Source organism: Oryctolagus cuniculus, chromosome 15 (genome assembly GCF_051225735.1).
Source record: "Oryctolagus cuniculus isolate XC-2025 breed Fujian yellow rabbit chromosome 15, ASM5122573v1, whole genome shotgun sequence".
Taxonomy (NCBI): Eukaryota; Metazoa; Chordata; class Mammalia; order Lagomorpha; family Leporidae; genus Oryctolagus; species Oryctolagus cuniculus.
In genome coordinates this window covers 13,982,799-14,009,312 of record NC_142881.1, presented here as the reverse complement: position 1 = coordinate 14,009,312, position 26,514 = coordinate 13,982,799, and the positions used below count along the sequence as shown (strand labels likewise).

General features: G+C 53.1%; 1 protein-coding gene across 13 annotated transcripts in view; it reads right to left on the bottom strand.

Moving 5' to 3' along the window:
* The window catches only part of GFRA1 (GDNF family receptor alpha 1), a 232,134-nt gene extending 205,837 nt beyond the window's left edge, over positions 1-26,297 (bottom strand). The window contains exons 1-4 of one of the 13 annotated variants that reach the window (XM_089313980.1): positions 25,828-26,297; positions 23,820-24,109; positions 22,674-22,967; positions 21,444-21,527 (exon numbers count right to left, since the gene is read on the bottom strand). In XM_089313980.1, coding sequence (XP_089170106.1) covers positions 21,444-21,527; positions 22,674-22,967; positions 23,820-23,859 — 418 coding nt within the window. In that variant the 5' untranslated portion in view covers positions 23,860-24,109; positions 25,828-26,297. Of the gene's footprint in view, positions 1-21,443; positions 21,528-21,952; positions 22,111-22,673; positions 22,968-23,184; positions 23,340-23,497; positions 23,793-23,819; positions 24,110-24,375; positions 24,532-24,553; positions 24,848-24,913; positions 25,260-25,827 lie in introns of those variants that run through there. The other 12 variants (XM_089313977.1, XM_070057165.2, XM_089313975.1 and 9 more) reach the window with 12 other exon arrangements.
* Between the last annotated feature and the right edge of the window lie 217 nt (positions 26,298-26,514).

The following is a 26,514-nucleotide window of genomic DNA, read 5'->3' as shown; positions in this document are numbered from 1 at the left end:
TCATTTACCATCCATCTCCCCCTGGACAGAACCTAGGTCTCTAAAAGGCAAAGACTTTCTGGCTTGTTCCCCAGAGCTCCAGCATACCCAACCTAGGCATTCACAAAATACTCGTAGAATGAAGTAGTCATTGGGTGATCCTCTTATCTGACTTTAACCGAACCAGTAATAGCTCCTTTTGCAAAAAGTCATGAGGTTAATGGCTATGCTGGTAACTTCTGGGTGATAGGTACACAGATGCTAGCTGCAATTCTCTCATGTTTGAGGGTCACTGACATGAGACCATAATTCCCAGCTGACTGTGTGTTCCACAGATTGAATCCAACCAGATCTGTGGTCCTGAACTTGTTCCAGAACGTGGTCGGGTGGCACAAGGGGAAGGCAGACAGCGGGGAGCAGCCACGGAGAGGGAGAGCAGGGGGCTGCCTAGGCTATGCCTTCTAATTGGCATGAATTCACGTTGCTTTCCACAGTTTAGGAGCTCAGTCTCTGTTTCAGCCTGTGTTGAATCTTGAAGGAAAAGCAGAACAATTAGAAGTGGGCTGCTTTTGAATGGTGGCACTTGCCAGGCCTTTTGCCACAGTCATCTCCTGCAAGCCTGCCCACAGGTAGACAAAATACCTAAGGCAGACAGGACTGGAACCCCAGGTCCCACTGAGGCTTGAGCAGCTAAGGGGCCAGCCTAAGAGAATGAGACTCTCTCTGAAGGGCATGCCAGCGCCTGCACCCTTCTCAGATGGGTGTAGTGGGTCCTTCACAAATGTGACAATGACGACAGTGGGCTGAGAGGACCCTGCAGGCTGGCTCCATGGATGCCAGGTGCGCTGCCACTCCCTCCCGCTGGCTCCAACCAGTCCAAGGTGACTTCTCCAGCCTCATCTTACATCGGCCTCTCGTGCCTGCTCCCTCATACACCCTCTGCCCCTTGCCTCTCTCTTTCTGGAACATTCTTCTAGTTCCAACCAAGCCTGCTCCTGTCACAGGCTCTCCTAGCACCATCTGCCTATTCCGGCCAGCATTCCTGATGCTTGGACTTCTTGTTGTATTCGTGTCTCTGTCACCTGCTAGACTATAAACCTCCCTGAGGGCAGGGACCAAGCCTGCCTTTGGTCCCTGCTCTGTCTGCTATCGCTGAGTACCCAGTTGGGGATGGCGTGAGGCTCGCTTGTGACCACGAGGAAGGCAAGCAGAAGAAGCTGCTGGGAGATGTCACTCATCTCCTCTGATAAGATTTCCAACACTAGGGGAGGAGCCAAGGCCTGGGAGTTAGAAGTCGTATTCTCAATGGCAGCGTCTGCCAGAAACCTGCCCTGTCTCAGGACCTCTTAAGTTCTAAGAATTAACAAGCTCCATTTATCATCTAAGCCTCTTTGAGGAGAGTTTTCTGTCATCCATACAAGAAACAGCACTCCCCAGCGAGATGTGAGGTTGCGAACAGCCAGGCTAGGCCCCTTCTGTCTCAGTTCACCAGAGCACTCGGCACCAACAGGTGCTTCATGGTCTGCACCTTCCCGGTCCCCCCCACTGCACAGTCCTTCATTCCCGAACTCTCAACGCATTTCTACTCAGTGCCTACGACGTGGCTTTCTCAGATTAGACGCAGAGACATGGACAAGCCAGGTAAGGTTCTGACTTGTAGGCACCCTAACATCCTAGTGATAAAGACAGGCAAACAAGTAAATCAGCAAAAGACTGTTGGCTAGTGGAAGGTCCTGTGGACATCACGGAACGGGAAAATATAAGAATGGAGGAGTTAACCGAGGGAAGATGATGGAGAAGAATATTCTAGACAAGGGGGAAAAGCAAGCACAAAGCCTTGGAGATGGGACAGGCATGATGTGTTTGAGGAGCAGGAGGAAAAGCACTGTGGATGAAGAGTCTGCTGTGTGGACAGGAGTTTGGCACAGCAGTTTAAGCTGCCATGCGGGCTGCCCACATCCCATCTCAGAGTGTCTGGCTCATGTCCCAGCCATTCCACTTCCAATCCAGCCTCCTGCTAATGCATCCTGGGGTGGGGGTGGAGGCAGAAGATGATGGGTCATGTACCTGGAACCTGCCACCCATACGAGATCAGATGGAGCTCCTTACTCTTGGCCTTGGCTGGGCCAACTCTGGCTGTTGAGGCTATTTGTGGAGTGAACCAGCAGATGAAAGATTCTCTCTTTACCCTGTCCCTCTCCCTCTCCCTCCTCCTCCCCCTCCCCTTGATCTCTGTCACTCTGCCATTCAATTATATGGAAATAAATAAATTGGGGCCCATACTGTGCCGTACCAGGTTAAGACACCACCTGCGATAATGGCATCCCATATGGGCACCAGTTCAAGTCCCAACTGCTCCATTTCTGATCCAGCTCCCCGCTGATGGCTTGGGAAAGTAGTGGAAGGTGGCCCAAGTGTTTCAGCCCCTGCACACATGTGGGAGGCCTGGAAGAAGTTCCTGGCTCCTGGCTTCAGTCTGGCCCAGTCCTGGCCATTGTGGTCATTTTGGCAGTGAACTCTCTATCTCTCCCTCTCTGTACCTTTGCATTTCAAATAAATAAATAAATCTTTTTTTAAAAGAGAAAACAAATAAGTAAACAGAGAGAGAGAGAGAGACTATGTCCTTCAGGAGAAGAGAGTGCCGCAGTTGGGGCCAGGATTCTAGAATCCTCCTGAGGAGAACACAGGTGCCTTCAGGACAGAATCTGCACTCCCTGGACAGCCGCCATCCTCAGGCCTGATGAGGATGGAACTGCATCAGCCAGCCGAGGAGAGAGGAGGGAGAGCCGGGGCCCTGGCCCGGGACCAGCATGCCCCCCAGCAAGCGCCCTAACCATTCTGGTCGCTGAGATGCGATCCAACATCCACCCTCCAAGAAAAGGCCTGGACGTGGTGCTCACAGAAGACTCCTTCACACCGATATCCTATTATTTTCTTCCTTTAGGTTATCATTTTTTTTTAATGAGACAAATCAATAGAAAAACATGAACACTCACAGAGAATGATCATTTACGACTTATATTTTCAAAGCCCGTATGCTGGTGTGCAGGGGGCCACACTGGAAACTCTGAGTCACAAACAAAGTGCCCGACTCAGCCTGCTGTTTTACTGCTACCTTAGAATTCCAGGGTGGCAGCACACAACCATGGACGCTTCGTGTGGGTGAGATACACGAGCACCCAGCCCTTTCCCATGTACAGGTGCCACGGCCTCGAAGGCTCCTGGTGCCCCCATGACCCCCAGCCATAGTGCCCTCCTGAGCCCTGGTTGTCACCTGGCCTCTCCCATTGGCAGACGGGAGCCAGGCCCCAACCACACTGGCCCCTGTTTCTGGGTAGTGTGCGAGGGTTTTGCCCACCTTGGGGCCTCTGAGTTCTGTAAACAGTGCTTTTGGCTGGTGCCTGAATGGCCAATTCCTCCTTGTCATTTAAGTCTCAGCCCAAAGTCACCTCCTCAAAGGGTTCAGGCCCTTTTTGACTTCAGTGCATAACCAAGGTTCCCTTCCTCTTCTATCAGACGGGTCTGTTCTCTCTGGGTCACACACTGACTGCCATCCAAAAGTCACTTAACGCCTCCCATCATCGCTACCAGACTTCACAAGTGCAGGGCCTCATCTGTCTTGTCCGTGTCAATGTCCCCCAGACCAGCACAATGCCCAGCTCACAAGCAATTGGCATGGAAAGTATCTGCTGATGCACTGAAGGAAGAAGTCATCCGAGGGCCCTTGACAAAGCACAGGAGAGCACACGGCAGTTCAGAACCAGGAAGTTCCCAGGGAAATCATCAAGCTGCAGTACAACCACTTCCAACCACGACAGGACATCTGGGACAGCGGGGGCTGAGGGCCCTGAGAAAGGCACGCACCTCCCCCACGGGACCCTGACTGCACAAATGCCTGATGAGTGGGACAGAGCTGCTGGGGTGGCCCCCAAACACGCCGCTTTCCCAAAGAGGAACAGAAGGGCCTGGCAAAAAAATTAACTTACGTCGCAGGACACGCTAAGACTGGAACTCAATCATCTGGTACATATCCATGCATTTCGTTATATGAATTTTCATGAAATTTCTGAAAATCTCTCTGATGCATGGACTTCAAAGCTGCTTTGCACCAAACTTTTAATTCCATTTTCCATGAACTTTTTGAGGTGCCCTCATAGAAAGAATGTGTCAAGTCCAATGCCAGTCCCCTGGGAGTTTAAACACTTTGGTCAGCAGAATTGCTTTATTCCTAGAAGCTGGTGGGGAGGCCAGCATCCCATGCTCCATACCTGGTGATGCGCAGGTCAAGCAGGTGGTGCAAAGCCCATGGTCAAGGCAAAAGCGCCAGAGACCCTTGGATGAGAGAGAAGGTACAAGTATGAGAAGGGGACTGAGTGAGGGGGAAGGGCAGGAAGGAACAGGCAGGCAGGGGCCCCCTGCTCTGCCCCCCCCCCCCACCTGTGCTGGAGAGGCCCCTCCCACGATGTGGACGACAAAAGGGAGCCTTTCTCTTTCCTGCACAATTCGCAAACATAAAACCCTACGTGTAAAATCTTCTATTTCAGGATTTTCTAAACAACATTTGTGAGTGTTTTACACCCAGGGTAAATATTTGCTGGGCATTTAAGGCCCACGTCAGAGTGCTTATCTAAAAAGCGGTTTTGTTCTGCTCTTAAGAGGAAAATTCTGCATTCGGCTCAGGCTTCGCACCTGCCAGTGAACCCACAAGCACCGCCCCCTCCGTCCAAGGTCTGCCCCCGGCAGGAGCAGCAGGCCGGATCCGCACACAGCCATTGCTGCAAGGCTACTGCCATCTGCGTCGCCTGCACTTTCTCCTAATGAAGGGTGAGGGCGTGGGGGAACAGGTCATGCCTTCCCTCACTCCAGGTGCCACCACAGCAGCTCTGCCAGGCTGCAGGAATGTTCAGGAAAATTCAGGAAACAGAAGGCAAGGCTGCAGATGATAACAAGTGAGGAGACAGACAGCAGGCTGGGGTCACTTTGTTACACAGGGAACCCAGGGGGTTGTTTGCTGTGCATCTCAGGATGGCAAGTTCCAGCGTCCTCAGAGGTCTCCAGAGAGCGGCCACCAAGTGGGAGATTCACTTGGCCAAGTCTTCCCTGGACTGAAGGACGCACACCTCCAGCCCTCTCCGGATGCTGTGCAATGTCTATTTTTTAGTAAGCTTTTTTTTTTTTTTTTTTGGTATGGGGGGGGAGTTAAAAATATTTGTTTGTTTATTTGAAAGGCAGAGTTACTGAGAGAGGAAGAAACAGGATTTACATCAGTTGGTTCACTCCCCAAGTGGCTGCAACAGCCAAGTCTGGACCAGGCTAAAGCCAGGAGCCAGAAACTCCATCTCCCACACTGTGGCAGGGCCCCAAGACTTGGGCCATCTGCCAGTACTTTCCCAGGCACATTAGCAGGGAGCTGGATCACAAGAAGAGTAGCCAGAACTCAAACCAGCGCTCTGATACGGGATGCCCGAGTCACAAGAGAAAGTTTAAACCAAGGCACAATGCTGGCCCCTAGTTTTTGATTTTTAGGAAGAATGCCTAGCCCTTCCGGGCCCCTCCGGGACACATCAACACATCTCACAACACAGACCCCATCTTGCACTCTCATGGTAGGCGTTATCCTCATTTACAGATGAAGAACTGGGACTCACGCACGTGAACCACCTGCCTACATCATAAAATGATGATGTCGCAATGCAAACCCAGAGCTGACTCCAAATCCACCTTCTTCCCACTACAGCACTGCGACCCCTAAAACATAGAAACATTTCTGTAAGATTCTATTGACGCCACCACCTTGTTCCCCAGGCGTGTGAGAGAAGGCAGGCTCTCAACAGGGAGCACGCTTGGGTTGCGGCCAGCTGGAACATAGTCTAACGGACATAGATGGACATAGTCTAACGGAGATGGACATAGTCTAACGGGAGGGCTCCTCAACTCTGAGGGATCCGAGACTTCGGGGACTGCAGAATCTCCAGGGTGCGGATCATGCACATCTTCATGGAGCAAAGACCACACGAGCGCCAAGGCCCTTCCCGGCGCTCAGCTCAGTTCAGCCAGCCAGAGCAGGGCGTGGACAAACTAACCCAGGGCCAGAGACTTTCCAGGGAACGGTCTAGGATCACCACTGACCGGGTCCAGGGCTTCCTTCCTAAGCCTCTCGAAAACAACAGAGATGTAATTTTTGGCTGTTTAGATAAAAAATCTCTAGGGTCAGTGCTGGAGCACAGTGGGTTAAGCCACTGCCTGCAATGCCAGCATCCCATGAGAGCACTAGGTCAAGCCCCGGCTGCTCCACTTCCAATCCAGCTCCCTGCTGATGGGCCTGGGAAAGCAACAGAAGATGGCTGCAGAAGTTCACGGGCCACCACGTGAGAGACCCGGATGGAGCTTCTGGCTTCAGCCTGGCCCAGCGCCAGCCTTGCAGCCATTTGGGGAGTGAATCAGAGGATGGAAAACTCTCTCTCTCTCACTACCCGCCCCCCACCTTTCTCTCTGTAACTCCTTCAAATAAATAAATCTTAAAAACACACAAAATGATGCTTAGACCAAAGGTTTTTGAGAATCCATCCTTGATTTAGTTGCTTTTGTTCTTGACCCATTCACCAAAAAGGCAACAAGCTAGACAGCATGTAAGAAGCTAAGCCTTTGCAACTGAACACACCTGGCTCAGACCCAGGTTCTGTCCCCCACCAGCTGTGTGGCCTCAGGTAGGTCGCTTGACTTCTCTGTTGGTTTCCTCTTACGTAAAACGTGAATAATGCCCCTCACCTCCACGGCAGGCACAACCAGGCCTTTTGGGAGCATTTGATACGACAGCCTAGGAAAGCATCCTGTGTCCTGATCAGCAGGTAGCAGAAGACAATCAATCTCATGACGAATGCTCTTTTTTTTTTTTAACAGGCAGAGTGGACAGTGAGAGAGAGAGAGACAGAGAGAAAGGTCTTCCTTTGCCGTTGGTTCACCCTCCAATGGCCGCCGCGGCCAGCGCGCTGCGGCCGGTGCATCGCACTGATCCGATGGCAGGAGCCAGGCACTTCTCCTGGTCTCCCATGGGGTGCAGAGCACAAGTACTTGGGCCATCCTCCACTGCACTCCCGGGCCACAGCAGAGAGCTGGCCTGGAAGAGGGGCAACCGGGACAGAATCCGGCGCCCCGACCGGGACTAGAACCCGGTGTGCCGGCGCCACAAGGTAGAGGATTAGCCTAGTGAGCCGCGGCGCCGGCCACGACGAATGCTCTTTCACAGCTGCATTCGCAACCACAACCGACTCTGCCTCTGAGCCCAGGCTAGGCCTGGAGGCAGAGCCGTCCTGCAGACGCTTCTGGAAAATCAGCGCAGCTAAGCCTTCAAGCCTGAGGATTTCTGTGGAGTCCGTGCTCTTTGCTCGCCGTGGCTGTGTTCCCAAGAAGGAAGGGTAGCAGCGGAAGGGCAGGCCGGGGCAGATCCTTAGAAAGCACCCCTACCACCAGCCAGCCAGGCTTCAAGGAATGGCCGCCACTAAACCCAAAGGGCAGTGTCCTGCGAGGAGGGGAAGCTGGAAGGATCTCCCAGACCCAGACAAAGGGGACTGAGAGAAACAGGCGACTCCCAAGAAGTCTGACCCTCGCGTGACCCCATGCACAATACAGCGGCAGTCAGCTCACTTTCTGGGCCAAGTGACATAGCCACCAACAGCTGTGGAATGTCAAGAGCAAGGCATTGGACCTAGGCTGCCCCTCCTCCACCGGGAGAAGGAAGAAAACACCCTCTGGGTCTCTGCCTCTTTGTGCCTTGCTTACGACGAACAAATGTCGACAAGATCTAGGGGACACTGCTCTGTTTGCCACCAAAGTGCACGGAACATAATTTCAGATGAAGCTGCACCCGCCTAATTGTGATGCATTAAGTATTATGTTCATTGTTTCTGAAACTGGGTAGAAATGAATAATTTATTTCAGTCAAAGGAAACTCTTGAATATGAAATGCCTCATCTTTTAAAATTACAATTTGGAAGACAAGAATGAAAAAAATACCCGTAGCCAGTGAACCTCATACGACTAATAGAAAACAATGCTGCGACTGCTTTTACTCTGTTTGCAAACTGCACATTTTTTAAGCGTGCTTGAGAATAATCAGGGAGAGACAACCGTAAGTTTTCACAGAGCCCACATCCGCTCAGCACAGGGCCAACGTTAATTTTCTGTGCTCTTTCTTTTCCCATCCACATACCTTGGCTCCCTCGAACCTACTCCCCACATCCCTGCGCTCCAGTCTCTGCCATTTCCTTCCAGAACTTTCTTCCCTGCACCGTCTTTCTCTTCCTCGCAGCCACTTCCCTGGGCCATGCACACTCCTGGTTCGCCGCCAGCTCCCAGCAAGCAGCACAGTGAGTGTGACACTTGGACAGCCTGGAACCCATGGCGCCGGCGACTGGCATTCCAGGCCTGGCCACCACTACTGCTGCTTTCCTTTCCCTTTTTCCAGAGCGGAAGGGATCTGCCTCCACAGACACGGGCTCTTCTTCCTGCTGCAAACTAAAAGCCGACGGAGGAGGTGAAGGGAGAGAGATGCAAGGCCTATAAAAGGCAGGTGCCTCCCATGCCGGTGCAGGGCCCAAGGACCTGGGCCATCCTCCACTGCACTCCCGGGCCACAGCAGAGGGCTGGCCTGGAAGAGGGGCAACCGGGACAGAATCCGGTGCTCTGACCGGCATCCGCATGGGAGACCAGGAGAAGCACCTGGCTCCTGGCTTCAGATCAGCGCGGTGCGCCTGCCGCAGCAGCCATTAGGGGGTGAACCAACGGAAAAAAGGAAGACCTTTCTCTTTCTCTCGCTCTCTCACTGTCCACTCTGCCTGTCGAAAAAAAAAAAAAAAAAAGGCAGGTGCCTGCCAAACTCACCTCCCACTTCCCCTTCCCGGAGTAAGTCAGAAGAGCCGCAACCGGCTACAGATTGCGTAAATGTTACCTCCACCAACCCCTCGGAGTGGATACTGTTATTATTCCATTTATACACAGAGCACTAGCACACTGGGGCTACTTCACCAGTGGCCCTGCGGCTCGTGAGTGCCCAGCTCCAGAACTTTCCTTCGTGACCACTGAGCTATCCTGCACGGCCTAATTCCCTAGGATCATCTGGGACCTCATCCCCTGCCCCTCCCTGTCCCTACCTCAAGCTCTGGCACAAACACGGGTGCTGCCTGGTGGTCGTCAGGTCCGGAGGTGCTTGCGGGCTCGGGGTGTCTTCCTCCCAGCCAAAAAGGGCAGCACCACCTCTGCCCAGCCCACCCCCGACCAAGGCCAGGAAAACAATGTCACAAGCACCCGGAAGGCCAGGCCGAGAGGGCCGGGCCGCTCTGAGGAAGCAGCGCTGTGCACAGCGGTAATTACTGGCTGCAGTCCCAGGGGCCCTCCCTCCTCATCCTGCCCTCACCAGGCGCGCCCTGGGGTGAGCGGGCATCGCTTTCAATTAAGACAACTCCCTGCACTGAGAACCTGTGCGTTTGTGTGCAGACATCCTTGCGAAATGTTCTCAATCAAGTGCAGAATTTGGCGCAGACAACAGCCAAGGGAGACGGAAGACCGGGGAGCCAGCTGAAGAAAACAGTAAACAGAAAAATAAGCGGAAAAACAAGCCCGCGTGTGGAGGCCTGCACGCAGGCGCTGGCCTTTGGGCCTCCAGGGGTAGCAGAGAGGCCAGGCAGCAGGACAGTAAGGAGACAGAAGCCCACCCTGAGCCCAGGACAAGAGCAGAACAGCGGGTGGGAAGCCGGCTGTCCACCTCTTCACTGGCCCCAGTGACCTCCCTGCTGCGACCACAGCCAAAACGCCTCCTGCATCCAAGGCCCACCTGGAGGCGGCCCCAGAGCACTCCACCTCCTGCAAGTGCACCCCCTTCCCCACCCCCTCCCTGCCACCTTCCCAGAAGCACCCTGGGAGGTCAGGCAGCCTCAGGACACCAAAACCCTGGGCCCTCTTCTCCCAGCGGAGCTGTGCCTAGGAGGGGGGAGCCGTGGCTCACAGCAGGGGCTCCTGGCCTGGGCTTCCTGCAGCAGCCCCGTTGCATGCTAGGGTGTCACCCACAGGTCTGATGTGGTTCTCGAGTCTAGAAGCCTCCGTGTGTGCTTTCACGACACAAATCGAGTCAGGTGAACCATCTGGCATTTTGCTGCCCTGTGGTGTTGCCCTACAACATGGCAATTTGAGAGAATTTGACCCAAAAATCCCAGCAGCGCTGGGGTAATCAGTCATCCCTCTTCCCTGGTTTTACTAAGATGCCAAACCCAGGTGTGGCAAATCTGCCTCTCCCCCAGCTCCTCACCAGCCCTCTTCACATCTGGTATTCAGGGCCCACACCCTATAATTAGAATCCCGGATACCCCATACCCCTGCATATGCTGTTGCCTCAAAACACCCTTCCCAACCACCTCTGCTTACCAAACTCCTATTCATTCCACAAAACCCAGCTCAAAAGTCCCCTTCTTCAAGCCTTCTCCAACCCACAACTCCCTCTGGTCAGCTACTCCCTTAGAGCCACAGCTGAGCTTTGTGCAGAGTTCTATTCACTCACCATAACGTCTCTCATTTCTATCCCTAAACCAAGAAAGAGCACTGCTAGAAGGCACCGCCAGGGTCCTGTTTACCTCTGAACCGCCCGGCCCTCCCACTGTGCTCACAGAGCATTCTCGGGCAATATCGGATGAACGAACTTGCCAAGAATGAAATTCTGTCACACAGAAACAGTCCAACTGAGAGAGATCACAGAAACTGACCAACTGTTCTCTTCATTCTAAAATAAATATACATAAGGCATATTTAATATGCAATGTTATAAACTGCATGTATTATATCTATCACATACATACATGATATCATTCAATTAAATGTATACCAAGCCTTTATGCAGATTGTGCACCTGATGTAAACGGAGTATGTCTCCTGTGATATCCGAGGACGTGCAAAGGGGCGCTACGGCGTGCATTCCGGAGCCACACCTCCAGCTGAGCATGCTGGGTCTCCCCCTTCCCAGGCGGGCGCCCTCACACAAGTCTCTGACTACAGCCTGGGCTCCTCACCACCAAGCAGGGCCAAGGGTGCCTGGAGAGGAACACAGCCGCTCAGCGCCTCTCACAGCTGTTGCAGTTACGATTCTTCTTTCTCCTGCAGTACCAGGTGAGGGCAGGCATTACCAATCGCACATATGTCCACAATGACAGCCTGGTGGCTCCTGCTCATTGCCATGCAAGCGCCACTTGTCATTCCCAAGTTTATGAGACAACAGCGTTTCCACTGGGGACCCTGGAAGTCGGCGATCTCCTGGAATCTTCCTCGTCAAGAGTTTATTTGAAACTCAGAGTAGTGGGGATCAATGAAACATTTTATAAACATGGGCTTCAAGAAGCCTGCTGGCCTATTCCTACAAAGCATGCAATCAATACTGATTTTCATACATTATTAACTGTACACGAAACGATAACGCACAGAGAGCAACAGAAATCGCAGTCAGCCTGGTGCTTCGTGGACAATTCAAGGGACGTACAGAGAGGCAGCGCCAGGGTGGTGGAAGACAAATGAATAGCATATTAGGTCACCTTAAAGTGGGACTAAACTATGTATTCCTTTCTTTACCACTGTGTAAACGCTATTTATATGACAACATGACAAAAAAAAATGGCCCTAGGCATTCTGCTCTACTTTAGAAGCCCTTCCATCTCACACTGAAATGAAAAAAGATACAATCCAGAAATTGGTTCTCTGGTTAATATTTCTGCAGTTCCGCAGGAATGGTTTTAATAGTGTGCGTGTTCTGGATTTTGGCTGTCAATTAAGAACCCATCAGCAGGCAGGGCTAAATATTAAAATAACAGGTACTGGTTTCCATTTCAGCTCTAAAGGGCCACGGTCAAACAAGCATTTTAAAGTGGGAGACCCAGGGGGAGACGCTGTATCCAGGCAGGAGAGAAGGTTCAGACATCGCAGTCTGGGTAAAGGACCCAGGTCTGTGCACGCGACAGTAAAAATGGCACAGCCTCTGGAGTCACAGGAACAACACGGGCAGCTGAGCTCTCCCAGGGACCAGCTGTGTGGTTCAGAGAAAGCTGCTCAGCCTCTCTGAAATCAAAAGGCTCAAGACCTCCCTCCAGCATGGAGGGGGAGCAGAAGGAAATGACCCCTGTGACCAGTGGGGACACGCAGAAGGGGAGGGGCCCCACAGCAGGGGCTCCCCAGAGGGACTCTTGCACCCTACCAGCCTCCCCTTTAAAGAGACTGCAAGATTGGAGAATACCCACTGTGTTTGACCAAAAATAGGCCATTTGACCAAATGATTAAAAGTCTGTCGTATGCTAATGATTGGACTGGGCGGACCTTCGGCCAATTTAGTAGGAGTAAATTGCAATTGATTTTCGAAGAAATTGCTTGTTCTCTTGCCTTTCCTCAGCTGTGTCACACTCGCTCACACACAGCTGCCTTTGTCACAGCCAGGACCAACTGAAACACGTGTCAAGGAAGAGCTTTGGGAGGCAAAATGTTTGATGATACAGCCATCCACGCTCACCCACACTACGAATGCAGGCGTGCCTGAGCAGGTAGCCACACCGCACGGCCACGTCGGGTGTGTGTGGATGCACACTGATATAGATGTTCTACAGGATCTGTATTTAGAAACAACCCTGGCTCCACAGCCGGATCCTTCTGTATGCTTTGCAAATCCATGCGTGGTGGGAAAGCTACCCTGAGTCACTTTTATTTTTCCAACAACTACTGTTTGAAGAAAGATCATAAAAGAGCACACCCCTAAAGTCGTCTCTCCAAACACAGCAGCCCTAACCATGTAAATCCTGGATATGAAAAGAAAATGGTTAAAAGATCACAGAAGATAAAAATCCCTAATAATAAAGGTTAACAATGGCTGCTTTCACCCCTAATTTCTGATATGGTGAGAGACCCTCTTAGAACATTAATTAGAATGGGAGCAGAGATGAAAGCAATGCCCGGGGGGACATAATAAATTAGCCCCTTATGCAAATCACCCATTCATTTTCATCACTGACCCAGCTAGTTGAGTCTCTAAATTACAGGAAGTGGTTAGCTTCTGTAACAAAAAAAAAAAAAAATCCAGATCAAAGATTAATTTTATTTTTAATCTGAGGGCTGCGAGGCTTACAGCAACAAATAATTTCTCATTTTTCCTTGCAGACAACTCTGAAGGGGACCAAAAGAATACGAGAATCAATGTTCCAGTCGCTGGTCTCTGTTGCCAGAGACCGATTAATTATCCCTTGTTCCAAGACAATGGACAACTGCCCGCTGAACTGAAGCTGACCGACCGTGCTTCTCCCCGTAACTGCAGAGAACCCAAGGGTGGTAGCCCCAAGGGCATCCAGATGTGAACGGGCCAGGGCCAGGACACGCGGTTTCAGATATCAATTTAAAAACAAACACTCACCTAATTTCACTTGTCATCACTGTCCTAGACAATTTATGTGCCACTGGCCTATAAATTTATGGAACTCTCAGTGTTCTTATCAGTAAAATAAGGGGATTGGACTAGAATGACCTCCAAAAGTCCTACTGCATCTACAATCCAGTGATTTTATTTATTCCTCCAAAACAAACACGGTACCTCAATCATTCAATTTATTTAAATATAATTTTACAGCATGCAGTCTGTCCAATGCACTCACTTGAGACTTCACTCTTCCCTATTCTCAGTTTCCCTTTTTCTCTTTTCTCCCTTCAGTTTTTATTTTATCTTCTTCCATGTATTCAAATAAGACACTTAAATGCATTCTAGTTCAAAGTAAGGTATACACTGAATAAATCATGCTTTATGAATGTTATTAATATGAGAAGGATACATGCCCAGATCACAAGTTTTCTTAGTATGAAGGAAGTACCAGAAAGAAAAACAATAAGTCTTAGGTTAACACAAGATTCACTATACAGAACCTTCGAGAAGGAAGGAAAACATGTCCAAGATGATCCCAGTCCAATGCCTTCATACAATGAAAAGGAGCAGGTGACTCCCGGGTGGAGCAGACACCAGCGCAAGGTCACCCAACTGGTTTGGGACAAAGCTCAAAGCACAACACAGGACTCCTGACACCTGGGCAGGGACTGCTCTGACCAACCCCTGAGACTTTGCTGCTGTGTCCCAGAGAACAAAAACAGGACCATTTCTGAAAAGAACAAGCTTCGACAGCAGAAAAATTAAGAGACGGCAGAAAGAAATACTTTAGAGGAGTTAGGGGAAAGAATGAGGACAGACATATTGGCTATAAATAATTTTGCACCTTGTAACAATCTTCAGTTCATGCAATTACCTGTCACTCACTGATGTTTTATCTCCCTTCTTCTAGGAGCAGGCCCTACAGTGACTCTATGTAAAAGCAGTCCTCTCCACTGGCACACTCAGGCCTTGGCCAGAAGCATTCAGATACAAGAATGTCCTACACTACTTTATTCGTGAAAGTTCTTGAGGTTGACATTTAATCTAAATGACAAAATGTTGTCTTCAGGAAAGTGGTCAGTGACACGGAGACTCAGGTGATTTGGGTCATCAACAGGTAAAAAGAGTATGTATGAACTATGACTCCATTTAAAAAATATGCAAGTAGGTAAATATATACATACATACATATTCACATATAGACCAAAAAAAAAAATCTGAAAAGGCTAATAGGAACATGTGTGTGTGGTTATCTTTGGGTGGCAGGGTCCCGAGCGAGTGAAATTTCTTGGCCTTCTTTGTTTGTAATTTCATATTGCTCTGCAATAAAAATGGACTGCCGGGGGCCAGGGGAGAGAGAATAAAAAGCCAAAGTAGTGGTGTGTGAAAGTGAAATGTAAGTGTACTTAGCAGAGCCTTTGGAGACGGAAGCATCTCCCAGGTTTAAGGCATGCCCTTCGCAGCGAGCAGTAATTCTTCCCGCTATGAGGAGCGTCACAGAGATGTATGGGGAGAGGTTAGAGGAATGGGAATCAGTCAAGCTGAGAAGGGAAGGCTGCTCACAAGAATCCTTAAGCACCGGAAGAGCCATCACCGGCTGCAGCAAACTCACCTCCGATCCCAGAGCAGGACAGGGGCCGCAAGCACTGAGGGGACTCAGGGCAGGAGGAACAAAGGCCTCCCCCAAAGGGCAGTTAAGCCTCAAGCTGGGTTATTAAGAGGCAGCACTTCCCTCCAGGGCCTCTTACACAGGACAGATGTTTTCAAGGTGGCTATGAGTAGCCTTTCCTTTCCAAGATGTACAGTCATTGTTCCGTGATCAAGGAGCATGGTCTGCTGAGCAGAGGCCCAGACTTGGGAGTCAGGAGGCAGCCGACAGTCAGCATGGCCTTAGCACGGCCTTGAAAGTGGCTGAGATCTGGCACGCACTAGGCATGTTTCAGGCATCACGCTAAATACTTTATATATCGCACCCTTAATCCACAAGAACCTTTTATGTAGGCATTTTCATCATCCTATTGTACGTCCAAGGCACAGTAAGTTCAAACAACCTGACCAAGGCAAAGAGCAACAGGGCTGGGTACCGCCCAGCTGGTGGACTCCAGAGCTTGCATCCTTTCTCAAGTGCCAGCATGGGCATAAAGCCAGAACAGCAACTGGTCAACCTGGAAGCCACCTAGGTACAAAGACAGGACCTGGCAATGAAAAGGCCAGGTAGGACCAGGAGGAAAAAGACACAGCTGAGGTCAGTAAGAAGGCCCATGAAAAGTGCAAGTGGGAGCCACGGTGGATGCACACAGGGAATGGAGAGAGGGTAGCCATTCTGAAGACAGCACCTACCTGTGGCAGACCTGGGGATGGGGCCAACAGAGGAAGGGAGGGAGGGAGGGTAACCCCACAGCTTCCTGCTTAGATGAGTAGGGAGCCGGCAGATGTGAGCGCTGATAGATAAGACGGGAGACTGGGGAAGAGAGGGTGCAGGGAGAAGGGGAAAGATGATGAGATCCATGTGGGACAGGCTGAGTTTGAGGTAACTGGGACACAGCCAGGTGGGGTCATCCAGGACTCAGCTGGAAACAGTGGTTTCAAGCCCATGAGAGGCCAGAGTAGGAGAGAGGCTTTGAGTCATCAGTGAAAATGGTAGCTGAGGTCCCAGGAACAGATCGAGTTTGCCCAGAGAACGTGTAGACAGAAGGGTCAACACTGGCCTGACTCTGGCCAAACTGCCCCTCTGTCTGAGCTTTGCGTCCGTAACAGCAGAAGGTTGGACCCCACCCCTACCGGCCCTTCTGCTCTGACATTAAACAGAGCTGATGGGACGCCTGTGTGGGAACAAGAAGCATGGCTGGTGCTGAGCTGACATGCGCCATCACAAGCAAGCACTTGACTTTCCAGTGGGAGACAGATGCATAAATAGGTCTCTCCATGTGCTGGGATCAATGGTCACAGCCCAGTGCAGCATGAGGGAGTCCTGACCAGAAGTGCTCGTTGGGGGAATTCACTCAGAGGTCAAACTTGATCTTGATCTCCAAGAACTGATAGAAGATTCCCAAGCAAAGGCAAGGAAAGATAATATGCAAGAAATATATGGGGGGATGATTCAGCTCAGGGAGCTTGGGTGGGGGGGCTTCAAGAAGGAGGGTGAGGTGGGGCCATGACTCATCATGACTTGAGAACACAGCACACGATGGCATACGTCTCTTCTCCGATAGGCAAAATTTATTCTGTTAAAGATTTATATATTTATCTGAAAGGCGGAGTGACAGAAGGATAGAAAGAGAGAGATTGTCCATCTGCTGGTGCACTCCCCAAACAGCTACAGTAGGCCAGGCTGAAGCCAGGAGCCTGGAACTCCACCTGGGTCTCCCACGTGGGTGGCAGAGGCCTAGTACTTGGGCTGCCGTCCACTGCTTTCCCAGGTGGATTAGCAGGGAGCTGGACCGGAAGCAGAGTAGCCAGGACTCGAAGGGCCTTCTGCTATGGGATGCTGGCAGTGCGAAGTGGTGGCTCAACCTGCTGCACCACAGAGCTGGCCCCGAGATTTGTGTTTCATAAAGCTTTTCAAAAGTAGCAACATAAATATGACACATTAACTAATTACTGAGCACATCTTTCAGAAAAATTGCACAGACTGAAGAGAGTTTAGGTACATCTCACCCTAGAGCAAGCCTTTGGCAATTACTTGGGTATCAATCTCAAGATTCTAAAACTTCCGGGAAGGTCTGAATGTTGGTAGGGAGATGATGAGCATGCCAGAAGGCTGGGACTACATCTGTCCCCAGATCACTAGATCAGATCTGGTGTGTTCAAATTCTTTTTTTAAAGACCGATTTATTTATTTGAGAGGCAGAGTTACAGACAGAGAGGTCAACCATACACAGACTGGTTCACTCCTCAAATGGCCACAACTGCCACTAGGAAGTAGGCCAATCCAAAGCCAGGAGCCAGGAGCTTCTTCCTGGTCTCCCACATGGGTACAGGGGCCCCAGCACTTGCGCCATCATCTGCTGCTTTCCTAGGCCATTAGCAGGGGGCTGAATCAGAAGAGGAGCAACCAGGACATGAACCAGCGCCCATATGGGATGCTGGCATCGCAGGTGGAGGTCTAACCTACTATACCACAGCACCAGCTCCTAGTATGTTCAAATTCTAACATTGTTCTCTCCCTACAATCTCTCCCCTTGATTCCTGCGTGCAATACAATCAAGTCTGATTCTACTGGAGAGAGGCCTGGCACCTCTTGATTCTGCTCTGCAAAACCCAATCTCCCGATCAATACTTTGGTACCTTGGAGCCCTGTCTCCTGCTGCCCAGGAAGTGCTCATGTCTTCCCTTGGATTCTCCATCCTCAGGCTTTCCTGGCATCTACTACACTTACAAAATCCCTGCCTGCTTTGTTCTTGCCCCCAGAGAGTCAAAAAAATAAAAATTGCCAGCAGCTCCATCAGCCTTTCAGATCACTGGTTACTTCTTGCCTGAACTTTGGGGAAGAAAAAAAAGAGAGGCAGAACCAAAGTTAAACAGCAGAGTTGTGACTGGAGAGATGCAGATGTTTAACATACAGTGCGGCTTCTGGCCTTGGAACCTTCTAGAGCCCACACTGCTCAACCTTCTTTGCTTCCTCCTCCACCCTTGCTGGTCTTGCACTGGTACACTTTTCCTTTGTGCATTCCCACTCACTCCTCACATTCCAGATTCCTAAAAAGCATACTGGGTTAATCTGGCTTCGCAGGTGGCTGCCCAGATGGGCACCAGTTTGAATCCCACCTGCTCCACTTCCCATCCAGCTCGCTGCTTATGTACCTGGGAAAGCAACAGAGGATGGTCCCAGTGCTTGGGCCCCTGCACCCATAGGGGAGACCCGTATGGAGTTCCACATTCCTTGGTTCAGCCTGGCCATTGAGGCCACTTGGGGAATGAATCAGCTATCTCTGTCTCCCTCTCTCGCCATGACTCTGACTTTCAAATACAAAAAATAAAAAAATAAAACCACACTGCTGCCAACTCACTGGAAACTCACCTCCCAGGTCCTTCAATGGGCAGTAGAGGCCAGGCACTTTGCTAGCAAGTTTCCACGAGAGGGGTCCCCCAACCTCCCACCTAAGTCCTCATCTCACTTGGACCCTGAGTTCCCTTCAGAACAGGATGACGGCTTTTAGATGCTGCCTTATTTCTCCCTTCCTTGTTCCTGCCCAACCCCTGAGAGTCCCTCAACAGAGCCTTGCAGCTGGTTAACAAGTCAGCAATGGCAAAGATGGCTGAGGGCCCGAGCAAGTGCACCAAGCGCGGCCTGTTCAGGGGAGGACTCAGCTCCCCCTGACTGCATGGGTGAACGCACTCTTCATGTGGGCCACAAAATCCCAATGTGGACACTGACTGCTCCCTCACCTCCAAGAGGCAAAGACCCTGCTTTGTCTTGATTTCCTCAGAGAGATTTTCAAGACAGAGAGATGTTCCGGAAACTCAGTTTCAAGCCGTGAAAAGCACCACTTGTCATCCTGCTTCTCTGTCCTGCATTCCACAGAGGCCCCACTGAATAACGTGCATCATTCGATGACTTAAAGCCTCTCACGGCTCCATGTGGCTTTACCATACGCACTTAAGGAACACAGCCACTGACAGAGGTCAAAGCTCATTAGTGCTGCAGCCTGAATTCAATGCCCTTGAGATGGAAAATGGAGCTCCAGACAAGGCCTTCCTGGCTCTGGTTAGTTCATCAGGACTTCTGGGTTCTCGGCAGAACAGGTCCCACAAACTCAGGATCACGTCTGCTATGGAAAGAAAGCCAGCTGAGGCCTCCAGTCAATGAACCAGTGAAATGTGGTCCATGCACAAGAATTTCCAGTGCTTATCAAAGACCTTCTGGCAAACCGGGGGTGTCCGAGGATGACCTCACTTCAACTGCACAGATGAATGCAAGGGTTGAAAGCACAACACAGGAGCACAGAGGAGGGATTCCAGAGGGGACCGCAGTCCTCCCTCAGAATCACAGACCACTGAGACTGCAGACTCCTTACTCCAATCGCCCCATCACCCACAGGGAAAAGAGCAGCTCACAGAGGGAAAATGAGTTTGTTAAAGACCCCACAGCTCCCAGCAATTCTGGAATTCAAACCCAAATGGCCCTTCTTCCTTTCCCACTTCCTCTCTTCTCACTGTCCACTGGAGGTCACAGCCTTCCAGGCAGGAACAAAGACTGAGGAGTAGAGGCAGGCGGCAGGCAAGAGGCTCTGCCCCTCAAAAGCACCAGGAAGGTCAAGGTCACCTCTGGCACCCCTAGGCCATCTCCCATCCTAGTTCCTGCACACATGCTCTCAGAAAACCCACAGGGTCACACACCCTAGTGCGTGTACCCACCTCCCCTGTTTCAGCCATTCTGCTGGCTGAGCCAAGGGGACAGGACACATTAACAGGGATTTGGAGTGGAAGTTCTGGCCATTATTCAGGATGACATATGAATGCCTCTGATATTAAACTTGAACTCTTATGTCTCATCCCAAAACACACACACACACACTTCTCCTCTGGACCAAAAGACAGAACAACCTAAAGGAGCACTTCTCAAGTTTCATGTGTCTACCAAGGTCCCTGCCCAGGGCTCCTGGTGAGATGCAGGTTCTGACTCTAGTAGGTCTGGGAGGGTGCCTGACCTTCTGCAGGGCTACTGAACTCCCAGGCAACGTTAGGCTGCTGTTCTGAGGACCACAGGCCCAGTAGCACTGGGCGGATGTTACAAGAGCCTAGGATCAAACAAATCAGGGTTTAGATTCGGATTCTCCCATTTAGGAGCTTTGTGATCGTGGGCTGGTTTCCTAGCGTCACTACGCCTCAATCTCGCCGTCTCTAAAATGGAAATAATAATTATGTAAAAAGCACTTGATGATGATTGTATAAGGTAATGATGCAAAGCTCTTAACACAGTGCCTGGCATATAATAAGGGCTTAATAAATGTCAGTTGCTGGCTGCTTGTAAGATTCATGGGCAGGGAAGTAACTGGCTCACTGCCCAAACGACAACAGCCAGGACACAGTAGGTGCTCAGTGGGTATTCGGTACATGAATGGGCATATACTGCAGCTACCCACGATATCGGCACACATCTGCTCCCTGGGCGCTGTGGCTTTTCTGCGGGCAAACACAAAAATATTTTGAACACCAGAAGATTCTCACCAGTGACAAGGTATCTTCATATAGAACCAAATTCAACATTAACCACCACACTGACCCACCAAGAGACATGTAATTTGTAGCAGCTATATATACTCAAGAAAACGTCTCAACTGTAAATAAACAGACAACATCAGTCTACCATCCGTATGTCATTAAGAGAAATCACTGGCCTTGTTCATTATTTATGAGCTGTCTGAACACAGATGGAATGAAAAACTTAATTCTAGAACAAAATTCACTTCCAAACCCAAAGGAGACCACAAAGAGAAACAGAACAAACCACCACCACGGGGTTTAAAGGGCCACCGGGGCAGACGCGTATTCTCTTGCAAATGTACTTTCTTGCTCAGGAAAAATCAGAAACAGGAGAAATGTTAACAAATGATAGGGCTTAATCTTTTAAATCAGAGGCAGCGGAGAGAATCCATCCGAAATTCTTCAACAATCCAAGATTATCTGCAGGCGTCTCACAGAGTGAGTGGCACCATTTGAACAGATGCCCGTTCCAGGGAGGCACTGTGCAGGGTGTGCATTAAGAAGAGAATACGCTTGCCACCTACAGACAGCAGTGGCACTCCCTGGGCAAGAGCTGGCCAATCATATTTTAATGTGAAAAAAAAAAATGCAACCAAGTCCCCTCCCTCCAACTCCTTCCAAACCACTATACCACATTACTTCATTTAGAATTACTCTTCAGTCATACAATCATCTCCAGGCATTCTGCCTCTTCATTATCATCCTCTCTCTAATTTCCCAGAAACACTGTGCCATTCAACTACCTACTTATTTAGAGCCAAAGAGAACGCAAGCCAATGGATTTCAAGCAGGCAAAAAGGCATCAGAGTGGAAGCATAAATCTGCTTACCTGATATGAAAGGAACCACCCGGAATATATCTGACAATCTGCTGTTAACTGGTTCATACGGGGAATCTTCAAGCAGATCGTTTCCTAAAAACCACAGAAAGACGGGGCTCAAATGAAAACCAAACCAACAGACATAGTTCAGGCAGTTCTCTGCTCCTGAATCTGAATTCTAATTATGTTATGATTGTGTAACAGAAAGATGCGGAAGCTCTCAAAGATTTCAAATTCATCTACTTGGCTCTGCTTATGTCTTTTTCGTTCCCTCTGCCTTTGTTGTCCTTGTTCTCCCCAGAGCGCCATGAAAACATTGGAGAGCAACCCAGCTTGATCTTGCCAAAAACTCTCCCACTCTTTGCAAAGGAATGAAATCAGAGCCAGTGACGTCACAAGCCCTGCTCGCCTCCAGGAGCCAATGGAAGAAAGGTGACCCAAGGAGGCCCCGTTGCTGTTTGCTCCCGAAGCAGGGCCTGTGGTTGAAAAGCAGGTATCCTGGCTACTAAAGAGTCCACCTGAAAGAGGTTTTCATTGACAGATCTGGAGGCGGGGCTGCTGACAGGTCAGCCTCGCATTCTACACGTGTGCTTCTCCATCAGGGGATGGATACACAGCGTGTGTGTGACCACACAACTCCTGCTGGGCTGTCTCCTGGTGGCAGGTGGATCTTTCTCTGCCTGAGCCTCTTCTGTGTTAATCAAGGTTGAACCACACCAGCTGGTTCAAGACTGGGCTAATCTCAGATGACGAATGGTTTTTCACACACCTGCCTTAGATCACATTTGAGGGGGGTTAAAGAGAGAATGGGTTCCACCGGACCTTTTATACCCTATCTTATGTCAGAAGAGGCTGAAGGAAGGAAACAGAGAAACTCCAGGCAAGATTCAAGGCCAGCCTCTGCCTGATTATTCTATGAAGCCACTCAAAGCCCCAGGCCCACCTCCTTGGAGAAAAGTTGTGGGTTCCTTGTTGGGGAGGGGGGTCTTTACTGGGTTCCTACTTGGATGCTCTGCCTAGGCTTCAGAGAGGTCAGCGGGCTTCCCGGGGTGCCCCCCCCCCCCATGGGTTTTCCAAGGATCTGGCCCAACAAAGCTGCCTGACCGCAGCAAACACCAGCTGCCGCTGTCCCTGGAGGCCAATGAAAGGGCCTCATTCCGCAGCTGGGGAGAAGCGAGCGCAGGCTGAGCTGGGCGGGCCGGGGCTGGGGGAGGGCCGGGAGGGGCGGAGGGCGCGTACCCTGCAGGCTCTGGTACATGCTCCAGTAGATGCGCAGGCAGTTCTTCTCCTTCTTCATGCCCCGCTTGCAGCGGCAGTTGTACAGCGACTTCTGCTTCAGGGCCTCCATGGCGCTGCGGCACTCGTCCTTGGCCTCGAGACCCGACGCCAGGCTGAAGTTGGTCTCCTTGCCCGCCACGCACTGCCTCAGCGTGCGGTACTTGCTGCTGCAGCTCTGCTCCTTGAGGCACTGATCGCTGGCTTTCACGCAGTCCAGGCGGTCCCCGCCGCTCACTTCCGCGGACAGGAGCAAGTCTGCGGGGTGGAGGAGAGGGAATGAGTGCGGCGGGCCAGGCGGCGACCCCGGCGGCGCCAGGGCCCCGGGAGGGGAGGGCGCGTGCCCGGGGCCAGGATGCTTGGCCAGCCTTCTGGGGCTCCCGGAGCTGGGAGCAGGTCCACAAGCACCCCCGGCTCAGACCCAAGGGTCCATTTCCCAGGCCCTGGAGCTCGGCCGCCAGATCCCACTCCCTACCCAGCCAGCCGAGGAGGGCGGTGCAGGCTCAGCCCGCAGCCTGTAAGCGGTCCGCCGCGGAGCCTGCGCTGCCCACCGCGCACCCGGGTCCCTGCCGCCCCGGGACAGCCCAGGCACCCCGGCCTCCCTCGGCGGCGGCGCTCGCTCGGCCCGGCCCCGGGGCGCTGGGCGGAGGAGCGCGAGTTAGGCGCAGGGCGGACCAGCCCCGAGCCGCCGGCTGCGCGGCGGGGAGCGCCGAGACGTTATTCGGGGTGGGGGAAAAGTTTTCCCTTCGAAGTTTGCTCTCCCGGCCCAGGGCTCGCCCACACTCCACCTGCCCGCCGCGCCTCCTCCGGCTCCGCGGGACTCACTGGGGGCGCGCGGCTCGGGGCTGGAGGTCTCGCGCCCCTTTAGTGCCCCCCTCTCCCAGGCTGGGTCATGAAAAAGCACGGAAAATGCAATCCAAGCACGAAAAGCCACAAGCAGTACCGGGCTGCCCTCGCTTCCCAACCCCAAGGATTCAAGGTCCCCTTGCCCAAAACGAAACTTCTTCCTTCCACCTCCAGCGTCCCCGCGCCCCAGTTTTAGAGGGGCCGCCGCGAGCGACCCTCGGGAGGACTCCGCGGGTAGGAAAGCCGGCAGCAGCCTCGACTTACCCAGGAGCGGCAAGGCGAAGTAGAGGGTCGCCAGGAACATGGTGCCGGCGCGCAGCTGGTCCCCGCCCCCCAAAAATATCTCCAGCCGCCGCTGAGTCTCTCCGAGGGCGCTCAGCACGCAGCGATCCCCGGACGGTTGCGCTCCTCGGGCCACCCAAAGTTCAGCTCCATCCAGCGCGAGAGGAAACTCCCGCTCCGTCAGCCGCCACCGCCGCCAGCGACTCAGCTGCGGGCGGCGGGAGCGAGGGCAGGAGGTGGTTCCGCTTTTAGGGGTTCAGGTCCGACCCAACCTGGAAGGGAGAGCGCGCTTTGAAACGAGAGCCCGGAGCGCGGAGCCTCCCCCCGCCCGCCCCTGACCCTCCCCCGCCGCCGCCCTGGGGGCTTTCCGACCCCCCGGGTGACCCACCCCCCACCCGGGACCCGGGGGGCTGGGGGCATGTGCGTATTTTCCGGGGGACCGCCGGAGCGAGCGGGAGAGGGTCCCCAAAGTCCAAGGGGTGTCTTTAGGGTGCAACCCCAGAGGCTGAAGGCGAGCAAATTAATAAATAAACGTTACTTTCCGCGCGCCGCGAGCCCAGCGGCCGCTGCCTGGAGTCTGAGCCCTCGGCGTCGGCGGCGGCTCCCCAGCCAGCCCCGGCGCCGAGAGAGCCCCTTCTCCCGGGAAGTTGGCCGCCCCCTCCTCGCGCCCGCCCGCTCTGCCGCCAGCCCTCCCCACTCAAGCCACCAATCGCTACCCACGTCGCCGTCCCCCCCTCCCGGGGTCTCGCCTCCTTTCGGAGAAAGCAGGGCTGGCCGGAACCTGCGTCCCGGCTGCGGCCGAAACCCGGCTCGTGCGCCCCTACCCGGGCGCCGGCGCCTCGTGCGTCCTCGCCCAGCGGCCGGGACTCGGGCGCATCCACTCCACTGCCCCCGAGCGCGCACGCCGACCCGCAGCCCCCGAGTGCCGGGGCAGGTGCAGCCCGGCGCCGCGAGCGCTCCCGCGGCCCGAAAGTTGGGGGAGGTTTGCAGGACGGGAAGAGGTCGCGGAAGGGAGGGAGGGGCCGCGATGGGTTCCCTGCCCGACGAAAGGAGAAAACTCTCCAAATGCCACCAACCTGGACTCAACGGACCGCGTCCAGTTGCGGCGACGAGCCAGTTTATTTATTTATTTATTTATTTATTCCGGGGAGGGGGGCTGTCCCCGCCCCCTCCTTCCCTTTCCGGGCTCACTTTCTCTGCGCTCAGACAAAAAAGATGCAGTAATCTCCAGGAGCTCAGGACGGCTTCCGAGCACAGCCCCGGACTCGGGTGCCCGTTAGGGATGTTAGTGGTTATTCCAAGCGGCGCGGGGGGTGGCGGGTTCCGAGGACCATTGGCCCGCCCCGCTCCCGCAGCCCCGCAGCGCTCGGCCAGCGCTCTCGGGGGCCCCCGCGGCCGCCGCAGCTGCACTCACTCGGCGGCGGGGGGACCGGGACCCGGGCCGGGACCCGCACGCTAGCGCGCGGAGCACGTAGCGCTGTGCAGCCAGCCGTGGGCGCTGCCAGACTCTGACTCTCTCTCTCTCTCTCTCTCTCTCTCTCTCTCTCTCTCTCACACACACACACACACGGGCACACTGCACAAGGGTTCTTTCTCCGTGCAATCGAGCCAGACCCTTCTTCCCAACACAAAGTTTTTCTCCCACGTCAATCGCGGCGGTGACTCAAGACTTGGCGCGTTGGAGACGCTCAGACCCGGGCAGCCGGGGCGCCGACCGCGGAGCCACCCACCGGTTAGTCCAGGCCAGCGTGCCGCGCACACACACGCTTACACACTGACACGCGCGCACACGCGCATTCACGCGCAGTCTCTACCTGTGTGCTCGAGCTTGGGCGACCAGACAAAAGCGGAGACCCCAGCCCAATGCATTTAACCCCGAGCAGACCTGCCTTGGGGAAATTTGTAAGCTGACCTCCATCTTGGCTGTTTTAAGAGTAAATTTTTCTTTTTTTAAAGAAAGAAAAATCCCAACACACGCACAAGAGTTCACCTCAGCCTAGGGGGAGGCTCCTTCTTGGTGGCGCTGCGGTGCCCGGTGCCCCGCTCCGGACACTGGCTCCCCTTCCCCAGCGTCGGGGGTCTTACGGGGTCCGGAGACCCCGGGCGGAGGACAGCCCGCGGAGGTGGGGGCCAGTCTTTGGGATCTGTGCTGATGCCCAAGTTCGTCTCTCGGGTAAACGGAGTTTGCACCAAGTCTGTGTGAGCCCAGCTGTCAAATCTGCAAACCCATCACGCCAGACAATGGTTCGCCTCGGAGGACCGAGAAGAAGCGCTGGTTTTGATCGAGGGAGGTTAATTGAAAGGCCAGGGGCTTTGGTGGAAGTTGGAGGCTCCGGTAGTCAGGGCCAGGGGAAGCGGCAGGGAGGGCGGAGGGCTGGGCTGCTCTCCATTCAACTACGAGGCGGCCCGGCGCGCCCCTGGCTGCGGCGGCGGCCGGCGTGCGCGCTGCGCATTGTGTGCAGTCGCCAACGCCTGTCTGCGCCTCGGGGCGAGCCCCGCACCGCGGGGACGTCCCACCCATCCGCGCTCCCCGCTCGCTGGGCACGTGTTCCTGGGGGCAGGTCTGCGGGGACCGACTCCCTCGTGGGGCAGCCCTCCCCCGGCTCTCTCGCTCGCTCTCTCTCCTCTCTCTCGCTCTCTGACACCATGCAGGGATTTCTAGTTCGGTGTATCGGTT